Genomic DNA, 13,144 nt, shown 5'->3' on the forward strand with positions numbered 1-13,144 from the left:
AGAAACCATAAAAAATAGCAATAAAATAAATTGGTTTTGCCTACTTTTGATTATTCAATGTTAAAAATTTATAAGTTAAAATATTCAATAAGAAATTTTATGATTAAAATAAATTAAAAATACACTGGTTACAAAAATTAAGGGATGCTAAAAAAATTTCAAATTTTTAGTAATGTTCAACAGTTTGTAACTCGAAGAAAAATGATCTTACAACAAAAACCAAAAAGCAAACTGTTGCTTCAAGCTTTTAGTTTTCTGATCGGGTCTTTACATTTTTTTTCTATACACGGTTCCGGAGCGAACAAAAATCAATCATAATTATCGAAAAAAATTTATTGAAGCTTGGTGACCGTTTTTAAGACAAGCATTAATTTGGTGAATTTATTTTTTGGTAGTTTTCTGAGGATAACTCAGGAGCCGCACATAATGAAAAAATTTAAAGACCAGATCAGAAAACTACACGGAAAGAAACTTAAAGGGATGGTTTTTATGGGGATGGAACTTTGTAAAATTCTTTCCTATACCAGTATAGGAATTACGACCATAAATTATGGGAGCAGTTCCTACAGTTATAGGAATGACTTCCTATAATATTATGGGAGTCGTTCCTATACCATTATGGGAATGGTTCCTATACTATCATGAAAATATTAATTTGAATAAAAGTGTGGAAATCACTTCTACAATACATAGAAATATTATTGAATAGAAAAACAAAAATTGAAAGATTGAAAAAAAAAATTCGTATTTTGCAAATTTTGGAAATAAAAATTTAAATTTCGATAAAATCTCAAATTTTGAAAAAATTTCTACACTATTTTGCAAAAAAAATTTTATGATATTATAGGGATAGTTCCCATAACATTATGGGCATAGTTCCCATAACATTATGGGCATAGTTCCCATAATATTATGGAAATGGTTCGCATAATGGTATGAGAATGGTTCCCATAATGAGAATTGTATCCATACTATTATAGGGATAGTTCCCATAATATAAAGGAACCATCCCTATAATAGTATGGCTACAGTTCCTATACCATTATGGAAACTATTCGCATAATGCATAGGAAAACTTCCCATACTTTTCTTTCCGTGTAGACGCTTGAAGCTATAATTTGCTTTTTTGTTTTCGTCGTATAACCATTTACCTTCGAGTTACTACCTGTTGAAAAACACTTGAAAATTTGAAATTTTCCCGATATCTTTTAATTTTTACAACTAGTGTACTATTGAAAAATTCTTTAATTTTGAACTGTCACAATCTAATTTTCTGAAATTCCCCGACATTTCCATGATATTTCCCGGTTGTATCGAATTCCCTGATAATTCCTGACATTCCCGATTTTCCCGGTTTGTGGCCACCCTGTTAAATTAATTAAGGAAGTGATGAAAAAAAAAAAAAAAAAAGGACACGATAAATAAATTTAGTAATTGTAAGAAACTAAAATGGATCATTTGATTACGTTTATTGTACTTGGGGTATAAAAGAACAAACATAAGGAATAAAAAATATAAAAAAATAAATTACCTTCTCTTTTTATGAGAGTTTCATTCCTCGGTACTGACAATCTATCTATTGCTTCTTTGGTATCTTGTAAAAGACTCTCGTCCCCCAGTCTCTTCAGGTACATCTACGAGTAAAAAAAAGTAAATTAATTATAAAGATACAAGAGGATAAAAAAGACTTTTTTTTTTATCATCATTATTTTTAATTTTTTTTTATGGGTGCAAATAATGATGATAAAATAAAAGGGAAAAACTTGATGGTGAACCTGAAGTTCGGATTCTTTTTCCAAGAGCTGCTTGCGGAATTTTTGATTAGCTGTTGTAACATCCTTCAAACGTTCCTCGAGCTCGCTGACCGACGAGTCTCGTCTTGTTTTTGAGGAGGGACGAAGAGTTGCTCGGATTCTTTTATCGATTGCTCCTTGAGGGTTTCTTCTTAACTCAATCAGCTGTAAATAATTATTTTTAAATGTCTTACTAAAGTTCAGAATTTTTTTTTTTTAAGTAAAACTAGAAGTGGTTTGAAATTTAAGTTTTGTAAAAATATGGGTTTGATTTAAAGATTATTATTTTTCGGAGCGATCAATTATAAAAGTTACAAGTTTTATATATTATTTGATAGCTCATAACTCAGAGAAAAATTATTTCCCAAAGTTTTATAACCTTTCTTACATGACAGGGATAGATCGGATATCATCCGATAGCAAGATTGATTGAAAACATTTTTTTTTTACTTGTAAAGTTTCTTTTTAAAGTGAAAACATTTTTTTTTATTGGTCACTTTCTTTAGAAGTAATCATCGGGAAATAAATTTCCGGATATTAACTTACGGAGAAGTAGGATATATTTTTTTAGACTTAAGATGTATAGTAAAATAATTAATATATTTTTGTTTTTGAGGTAATTTCCTCTGGTTTGAGTACCCACATCAATATATTTGGAATTCAAAAAATTTAAGTCATCAAAATAATTAATAAAAGCAAAATTTTTAGAATTTCTTGAAAATGAATAATTGTAAGAATGAAAATAAAAATTTTTAGTGAAATGAGTCCGGAAATGCGTGAAATTTATTTAAAATTACTTAATATACTCTATGCCCATTTTCAACGATAAATCGATTGACAAAAAGCTTTTTAAAATATATCGTTGTGGGTACTCATTTTACGCGGAATTTCGTCAACTTTTATGAAATCACATTCATTTTTACTGAAATAATTTTTTTGTCCAAAAAAAAGTGTCTGTTTATATTATAAGTATTTTTAAAAACCTGAACTTTGTGTAGTAAAAATGAAAATCAACTAACCTTTGGTACGAAAACAAGGCAGAGTGTTGCTGTACTACAAAATATAATGAATATCGACAGCATTATAAACATTGTATCCTGTTTATCGGCAAGAACAAAACTGATAGCTGCACCGGTGACGCACATTATTACAACATTGTAAACACTCATTCCAACGTACTTGCTGTCATTTAACGCTGGTATGCTTACGTGCCTAGTTTCCCATGCGAGGAAAGCACCGAATATCTAAAATAATTAATTATTTATTATAATTAAAAAAAATTTAATTAAAAATATTAAATTTTTACCATCAATAGGCCTTTGTACGCATAAATACAACCGAGATAAATAGTCATTCTATTACTCTGGCAGTATTCATTCTCTGGTATCATCACAATGTCGTCACTTGACGGGTGAGGCTGTACATAAATTGTGGACATCGATATTAAATAAAATTTTTTATTTCATTGCTTTCCCGGGTCAAAAAAAAAAACTTGATTCAGACTTTTTTTACCGTCGAAATTTCGAGCCGTTTTTGACAGGACAAACTCAACATTTTTTACGCCGATATGAAATACTTTGAGTTTTCGTCTTGGTTTAGACTTAAGGACAATGCCTCCCACTTTTTTAAAATTTTAAATGATTTTTGAAATGTCATAAACATATGAAAATTTTATCAATTGAGTAAAAAAAAAAAAATTAAAACCTTAATTAAAAAAGGAAAATGTCGTAATTCCGCCGAGGTATTGATTTAAAAAAAAATTGTTTACAATTGACATCGATTGGAAGTTAAACGAAATTTGGAAAATAAATTTCAGTAAAATTTTCATGTCAATTTTATAATTTGAATTTGAAAAAAAAATAAGGTAGAGCGAGTCTGAAGTTTTGTTTTTGACCTGGGGATTATCAATTATATCTTACATAAGGCTCCATTTGTTTAGTTTCTCGATAAAATGGATCGGCAACTTGCCATGTTGTCATTATTGCTAGATCAATGACTAGAAGTACTCCAACTACCATAAATAGCTGATAATCCTTGATGACCTTTGGATAAATTATTTAATTAATCAAAAATGAACAATGCATTGTGTGAATTAAATTTAAAAATTCAAGCATCAGTAATTTCATCGTGCTGCTTTAACTTTCATGTTTTGATAATAAGAAACTTTATTTTTTTTTTTAAAGTTCATTTTACGAATAAATATTTGAATTAAATTTAAATGTCATAAAAGAACAAAGGTCGTGGAATTAATTAATAAATAACATAAGCTGCTTTGGTGAAGAGGAAAATTTAAATAGAAAAAATTTTACAGACTGAGTTATTAACGATGGTAGTATTTTATAGATGGGAAAAGTCCGAGCCGATCAATAGATGCATCGATTGGATTATTTATTATTTGTGTGGTAAATATTACAAGTTGGTAATTAATGCCGGGTAGAATTTACCAATTGTTATATTATTTAATTTATTACTGTCTTAGTTCTTATTTTTTTAGAAATGGAATACTCAAACTTATTTAAATTTTTTGGAATTATTGTTATATATTTGACGGTTTATTTTAATACAATTTACCGATTGTTAGTTTGTAAAAGTATTAAGATATACTCGAGTTATGGATTTAATATTATGCAGTGAGCAAAGTTACTGACTTTAGTAATTTATTTTAATCGGATAGAATAATATTAACTATTATACAGCATCCAATTACTGTACGTTTACTAATTTTTCTGTAATAGATAGATAAAAATAAACGATAGACAGAGATAGAGTACAAAAATATATATTACAAGATAATTCGGGCGTAGCCAGAGGAGACTAGGGACCGTGAGCCAGCGGATAGAATTCGCGCTTAGGGATCAGGGTTCGAAACTCGGCTAAGGCAAAAAAAAAAAAATAAAAAAATAAATCCACATGATTTTCTATTCGGACTTTAAGACACTTCAGGAATTTACAATAGCAATATACTCAACAATAATAATACCAAATAAAATAAATAAAAATTAAATTTCATTTAATTCCATCGTAACATAATAAAATTGACTATAGAGTAGAAGTAACTTTTGTGGCCACTGTTCCATTTTTGGACATTTAATACTTTATTTTAATTAATCGAAAAGTATAAAAAAAACTTACATTGTGATACCGTGATAAAAGTTTCTTTGAACACATTTTAAAAATTTTACAAATTATTTTATTTGAATTTTTCAAGTGTCCAAAACTGGCCCAAAGTGCCCAAAAACGTTACCTCTATCCTAATTGTATAGAAAAATTTAGTAAGTATACCGAGAAATTATTCTTGTTTAAAATAATATGGCGCCATAAATAAAGCTGGACCATGTTGGCCACTTGACGGAAATTGAAATATACACATGTGAAAATTACTGTGGTCACAGTAAAATCGCCAATGATTACAGTAATTTGGGATGTGATCCTTGTCAATTTTACTGAAACCATAATAATTTCCGCGTGTGTTTATTTCAATTTTCGTTAGGAGGCGAACATGATCTGGCTTTAGTATATCGCCATAGAATTTTAAACAGTAATAATTTCTCTGTGTGAAAACTCCCTCCGAATAAGAAGCACTTACTTTTTTATTGAGCTTAACGTCTGTGAATATAGAATGAACACGCCACGTTTTAGAAAACATGGCACCGAATGCGAGTGAAAATCCGGCCATCAAGAGCCAAGCTCTCGCTGTGCATATGTAGGGGAAGGCCTGTACACTTGATAATGTTGAATCAAGCCCAAGGAAAATAACGCTGCTGTACGTCAGCATACACCCGACGATAATGAGGTTGTTCAGGTGTGGAGATGACATCTTTATGTATCTGCAAATGCATTTGAATATAGAATTTTACAAATACTCATTACCTTTTTATTCATTTCCATCCTTCAACAACACTTTTATCATTTTTTTTTTTGCCCGAGCATATCACTCGTATTTTATTTTCCATTCTACTGGACATCAACTGCCACAGAGATGGTTTAATTAAAGGACCAGAGTAATTTCGCATATATTCCGCTGTCAAACTAAAAAATCTTTATGGTTATTCTTTTTTTTAAACTCGTAGATGAATTCTAAATGATACTTGACTTTTATCAAGAGACAAATCAAATTTCTTCATGATAAATTCCCTTTTAACTCTGATTTATGTCATATATTTTGTTGAATACTAATTAAATAAATTAATGACATTATAAAGAAAAGAAGGGTGGGGCAAATTGGGCCCAAAAAAAAATGTCTGATATAACTTTTTTTTTAATTTCTAAATAATTCAGTATAAAAAAAATTTTAATGTCGGGTAAAATGAGCCTCCTTAAAAATATTTAAACTTTTCAAATCCTGATCAGAAAATTTGTAATCTGATTTCAAATTGAAATTTTTTTTTTTCAGCAATTTTGGGTGACCGAAATCTGCAATGTCCATATTGCCCCTATTAAATTATTAAAAAAATTTCTGCGGGTCCATTTCGTCTCTGATAATTTTTATTATTAAAAATTTCTAATATAGACTCATTTTACCCCTGTACGGGAAAAACAGAACAATAATAGTAAAAAGTGGAATCTGTTATCAATAATTAGTACTATTATGTGCTTAATGCAAAGTAGTTCATTAATTTTTGTGGATTCCTAAAAATTACTATCAATTATTTCAAAAAGTAAGTTGATATTATTACTTTTAGGTATAATACGTGACTTATTAGTGAAATTTAATTAATTTATGGCGTAATCTATTAAAAGTATGATTGGTCAAATTAAAAATTGGTATCTTAGATACTGATTTTTCCAGCCGAAAATTCCAAAAGTTACAAACTTTTATTTTATAAATTCGATATCACTGATCAATTATTAACTTAAAATATCATTTATTCATCATTATAAATTAATTTCCAATATACATAAATCGAATAAGTGGTAAATAATAAAATGAAAAATTAGTATACTAGATACTGATTTTTTGCTCATAAAAATACCCTAAATTTTTAACTCTTATTTTATAAATTCTATCCCATTGACTAATAATTAATATAAAATTTTATTTATTCATTATCATAAATTAACTTATTATATACATATATCAAATAAGTGGTAAATAATAAAATGAAAAATTCGTATACTAGATCTTTATATATTAATATGTACGTTTACTAATTTTTCGGTTGCTCATTTTTAAAATTTTTGTATGTTTATTCGAATAGTAATAACTGTAGATACCAATATATCAATTCTTTTTCATATTAATTTTAATATACGAAATTAAAAATTTTTCTCTTGTATGTGTATCAAATTTAAATATAAATAATAGCCATTTTGTAATATATATAATGATCCTAGTTTGATATTAGTATCGAATATACTAATTTTAAGTCGAAAATAAACTACAAACTATTAAAATTTTGAGTATCATTTTTTTCGGTGGTGAATTTGTATGAAAAATAGAAAGCTGCCCGTTTGTTCCGTTTTACCTCCGCATTGTGGAACAAAGCTATAATCAATCAACGGTACTCATAGCAATGGTATTATGCAGTTATAAATATCTAAATCATGAATCGAATCACGTTACAATAGATTTGTCAATTGTGTTGTGTTGAGTGTACACTTGCACAGATACTCGTGTTATACTAGACCTTTGAGCGGCTGAATATATCTATTATTTAGTTATATTGATCGACAGAGTAATTTTAGATGTAAATACTTGATGCAAAGATATGCTCTATCAAACGTAAAGCCGACATGACATGACAATTTCATTTAATCTCATTATTATTATCATTTTTTTTTTTTTAATAATATTTTTATTGCAGTTAATATTTAATTTTAATTAACGTAGTGAAAGACGAGTTTACTGTAAGTTAATTAAAATGTTTTGCGCTGTAATATTAAATTATATTTTTTATACAAACATAAAATATTTAATTTAATGTAATAGAGCTTTATTAATTTAAATTTAATTAAGTCTGTATTAATTATATAAAAAATTAACTTTAAATTTTTATGTCAAAAAAAAAATAATTAGGGGTAAAACGGGCCTGAAAATATTAAAAAATGAGCGCGTATTTAATCACCTGGCCGTGGATTTAAATAAATATAAATATGAGTATAATTAAAGTTTGCTTAAGCTCTGACAGAGTGGGAAGTGATAATAAAGCAAATAAGTTACGATCAATACATATAATGAATGCATATATAAATGGTCTGATTGAATGTGTAGTTGAAGGACCAATGGTAAAGTAAGTGGCATAGCATCGACAAATACACAGAACGACTATCAATCAACGCTATCACTCACGACTACTGTCATCGTTATCGTTATCATCAACAAATCCTAGGACATGTGCAATCGAACAGTCTCATACCCTGATACCCTCATATCTTTAGACTCACACCCGCAACCTCGTCCACTCCCGCCTACATACAGAGAATGTTAGATGGCAATGTGTGTCCCAAGTACCTTTGATTTCTGTATCTGATGTTGATGGCGAGAAACACCACAGCCAGCAAGATACCAACACTAGCTGCGGAAGCAATCGTCACGTAAATACTGATGTTGACAGTAGAGTGCTCGATGACGTGAACGGTTCGGTCCTTTGGGGGTGATTTTCCGTGCCAGACCATCCGCTGACCTCGGTGGAGATCCAGGGTATCAGTGACACCATCGTACTCGCCGACTTTAACCTCGCTACCACCTGAAATTGACGTCTTTCCTCTTGAGAATCTTTTCATCTCAATTGATTACATATTTTTTTCTTACTGATTTTATCGCCAGGACGGGGATTTACTTTTTTTATTCGTCGTACTTTTTTTTTACTTCATTATTATTATATATATTTATTTAGGTGATGCTTACTTTGAAATTGCTTCAGGAGAATGTAGGCCTTTCTTTCGTTGTCGTAAAAACGAACGGGACCCTGAAATTATTTTAAATAAATAGAGTTTAAAAAAATTTTTTTTTTTTTATTGATTTATAGTTTTATTATGCAGGCATTATTGATTTGTCTGACGGATTGACCATCGAATTTTTAATATATATATATATATAATTTAAATATTTATAAAGGCAATAGTAGATGTACTTGAGATTTATTTATGTTTAAGTATTATTTATATATGTATATATAGATATAAAATAGCGTGATTGTTTTTATTTAAAAAGCAAAGAGTGCATTTGCTATAGAATAAATTTTATGCCAGTTTACTGGCTAGCAACAATGGGAATGAAAATCAATTGTGGGTTTTTTTCAAGATGTCTAGGAATTGTTATATATATATGCTATACATTACGTGACTTTTTATACTGTAGATTTATATTTATAAGTATCACATTTAAACCCTTTTTTATGAACATTATCGCGGTATTATTTGAAAATAGGAGAGTAGCCACAACTGAATGCCTGAGTGTGTAATTAAATTTGTGGTTTTTAAACATTAAATATTATTTTATTTTATTTATTGCAACCAAATATACTATTCTTGCAACAGTTTTAGTTAAAAAAAAATTTAATTTTTTTTTTTTTAATTTTTACTTTCCCCATTTTACCCCAAATTTCTTTTTTCAATAAAAATTTTAAGAAAAAAAATGACTAAGAGTAATTTAGTGACCGTTGGTTTAAATTTAAGGATAAAATTTTTGAAAATGTATTTCATAGATTTCTACTTTGCAATCGAGAAAATGAAAAAAATTTGGCGATTAATTGTATTGGCATTTAATTGTGTACGTTATTGCAAGCATATCAAATTGCTAGCAAATTAACGCAGAATATCGAAATTTGATTATTTTTTGTGAATAACAAAATTTAACTATAATTAAATTAGTCTCAATTATCATAGTCTTCTCTTTGAATTTTGATATTGTTCAGTACGATCAATCAAAATCGACAAACATTCAAATAATTTATATACTCGTAAAAAAATTTTTCATCTGAATAAAAGTTGTAAAAAAAAAATTTATGGGCTGGATAAAAATTTTTTAATTTAAAAAGTTTTAAAAAAATATTTTTCTCACCACTGTTGTAACTTATGATTTAATTAATGAAAAAAATTAGCCTAGGGTGAGATTTATGTTGGGGATTGTCTTGTGGTTATGTTTTAAATGAACAAATTGTTAAAGGAACAAGGGTGAAATGTTAAAATATCTCCGTCGTTTTGAATGAGAAAATACGCGGGAAAAGGTTGAATTATAGTACATACTTGTGTATATATATATGAGTGAGTATGTACATGGGAGAGTGGTTGATAATAAGAATATAAGAGCCATAGGGTAGTGGATAGGTTGGAATGAAGGAGAAAGTTTAAGTATAGAAGCTCAAATGGCGATGGTTACTCGAGCTTTAATAGAATTCGTGAGTGAATATATATGAGAGTGAGTTCACTGGGTAGTAGAATGCACATATATATAGTTATAGACTTTTACTATTAGAGTGTAGAGTCTTCTTGGCTGAAGTAAATACGACTACTTTACTCACAGTGACTCCTTCGAAACTGGTGTTCCTCAGGGCCTCTAGAAAGAGCTTTTCCCAGAGTGGATCACGGTACTTGAAGTCAGCGACCGTTTGATTTCTTCTAAAGTGCCGGATTCTACGTGCTACATGTTGGATCGCCAGTGCTACCGCCCATATACCATCGTAAGTGTAACCGTGGAATCGAGAGTATTCGTTACCTCGACGGGAATCGTATTCCACTTGATACTCATCGGGTGTCTGAAAGTCAAATTTTTTTTTTCCATTAAGTAATTTTTGAATTATTTAAACCTATGGAGATCGGATAATAAAATCTGATCTAGAAAAAAATTCAATGAATTTAATTCTACTTAAATTTGTAAAGATTTTTAATTTTTAGAAATTTTATTTTTGAGTTTTAGAAAAATCTTTTAAAAATTTAATTTTAAGATCGCAGTAGAAAACAAAATTTCAATCTTTAGATTTTAATTTTTTACCGGGAAATTTAAAAAATTATAAATCAAAATTTAAAATGTCAGACAATATTTAATATTTTTTGGAAAAATAAAAAAAAGAAATTATTAGATGTCAATTTTACTATACATTATTTTTATCCCTGTAAATTTTTAATTTAACTTTGTTTTGAATAAATAAAATAATTAATTTTTAATTAGTTTTATTTAATTTAATATTCTGTTTGTCAACAATTATTAACTAGCGTATAATTGATTTAATTACGTAATTTATATTGAAAATTAATTGAATAGCATCGAAGAAGTTAATTAAAAAGTTTAACTGCTCATTAATGTCAATGCATTTAAATTTATGTTATCAATTTAAGTATCGGTAAAAATATAAATTAAAGTTATTCCTTAAATCATCAAAAGCAATAAATTTTTTCTCCTCAGAAAATTAATTTAAATTTACTCAGAACTTGGAAGTTATTAATAAAAATACATGGACCTTTTAGTATTTTTAATTAAAAATATCTTTTCCACTTTTTTAAACAGCGACAGATTTAAAAAATTCATGGACTAGTTTTTAATTGATTTTTTTTTTTAAAGATCCAATGAATGGAAAAAAATATATCGCACAAAGGATTAATTATTTTTGATTCGCAGTTGAGAATTTTTTCGCAGTTCAAATAGTGAAAGACTCTATTGCCTGAAGTGAAAATATATATGGACTGATATAAAAAAAAAATAAATAAAATATATGAAAAACTAAATGACTGGTCTTTTATGAGGATTTTTTTTTTTTTTTTTTTTTATTACAAATAAATAATATTTTTTCTCATTTATAAAAGAGATAACGAGTTTATCAGTGAGTAAATATTGGCAATTATAAAATATCAATGGGATTGTAACTTTAAAAATGTGCAAAGGGGATGTAATATTCAAGTTGTGTTTTATCAAAAAGGATTATGCATACGAAAGCTGAATGCGCCAGTCGGTACCTGCCATATGTTTCGCTTTGGCAATGTGCCGAGTTATATAAAGTCATATTCATATATATATACATATATATATATATATATATATATATATATATATATATATATATGTATATGTATCGACATCACGCTATTGGAATTCCGATAGTCGTTGGAATATCTTTTGTTTACTCTGATCGAAAACGCTTTCTTGGCATTGATTCTCATGGTTAAATGCTTCATACAGCATTAAATTTACTTTGTACTATTGAATATGTAGTCTATTCATTATATACAAAGTAACTTTGATTACTTGACTAATAAAGTTATGGGAATTTTTTTTTTTTTAATAAAAAGTAAAGGGAAAAAATTAGATGGAGATCTAATTATTTCTATGTGAGTTCCCGGGGATTTATTCAGATCCGCTTAGATTGATTTCGGAGAAAACGAGTTTCGAATGGTTATATTTTATAGATGGGAAAAATCCGAGCCGATCAATAGATGCATCGATTGGATTATTTATTATTTGTGTGGTAAATATTACAAGTTGGTAATTAATGCCGGGTAGAATTTACCAATTGTTATATTATTTAATTTATTACTGTCTTAGTTCTTATTTTTTTAGAAATGGAATACTCAAATTTATTTAAATTTTTTGGAATTATTGTTATATATTTGACGGTTTATTTTAATACGATTTACCGATTGTTAGTTTGTAAAAGTATTAAGATATACTCGAGTTATGGATTTAATATTATACAGTGAGCAAAGTTACTGACTTTAATTTATTTTAATCGGATAGAATAATATTAACTATATACAGCATCCAATTACTGTACGATTACTAATTTTTCTGTAATAGATAGATAAAAATAAACGATTGACAGAGATAGAGTACAAAAGTATATATTTCAAGATAATTTGGGCGTAGCCAGAGGAGACTAAGGACCGTGAGCCAGCGGATAGAATTTGCGCTTAGGGATCAGGGTTCGAAACTCGGCTAAGGCAAAAAAAAAAAAAATAAATCCACATGATTCTCTATTCGACTTTAAGACACTTCAGGAATTTACAATAGCAATATACTCAACAATAATAATACCAACTAAAATAAATAAAAATTAAATTTCATTTAACTCCATCGTAACATAATAAAATTGACTATAGAGTAGAAGTAACTTTTGTGGCCACTGTTCCATTTTTTGACATTTAATACTTTATTTTAATTAATCGAAAAGTATAAAAAAACTTACATTCTGATATCGTGATAAAAGTATCTTTGAACACATTTTAAAAATTAATTATGTCATTGCGTATTTTACAAATTATTTTATTTGAACTATTCAAGTGTCCAAAACTGGCCCAAAGTGCCCGAAAACGTTACCTCTACCCTCATTGTATAGTAAAATTTAGTAAGTACACCGAGAAATTATTCCTGTTTGAAATGCTACGGCGTCATAGTAAAGCCAGACCATGTTGGCTACCTG

General features: G+C 28.1%; 1 protein-coding gene across 1 annotated transcript in view; it reads right to left on the reverse strand.

The window, feature by feature from the left end:
- Nucleotides 1-13,144, reverse strand: part of LOC103580343 (gamma-aminobutyric acid type B receptor subunit 2) — a 118,573-nt gene that overhangs the window by 5,712 nt on the left and 99,717 nt on the right. Inside the window, exons 8-16 of the mRNA XM_014439840.2 lie at nt 10,256-10,489; nt 8,641-8,701; nt 8,245-8,479; nt 5,380-5,620; nt 3,713-3,835; nt 3,100-3,210; nt 2,813-3,037; nt 1,776-1,958; nt 1,532-1,634 (exon numbers count right to left, since the gene is read on the reverse strand). Coding sequence (XP_014295326.1) covers nt 1,532-1,634; nt 1,776-1,958; nt 2,813-3,037; nt 3,100-3,210; nt 3,713-3,835; nt 5,380-5,620; nt 8,245-8,479; nt 8,641-8,701; nt 10,256-10,489 — 1,516 coding nt within the window. The remainder of the gene's footprint in view (nt 1-1,531; nt 1,635-1,775; nt 1,959-2,812; nt 3,038-3,099; nt 3,211-3,712; nt 3,836-5,379; nt 5,621-8,244; nt 8,480-8,640; nt 8,702-10,255; nt 10,490-13,144) is intronic.

This window comes from Microplitis demolitor, chromosome 10, assembly GCF_026212275.2.
Source record: "Microplitis demolitor isolate Queensland-Clemson2020A chromosome 10, iyMicDemo2.1a, whole genome shotgun sequence".
NCBI lineage: Eukaryota > Metazoa > Arthropoda > Insecta > Hymenoptera > Braconidae > Microplitis > Microplitis demolitor.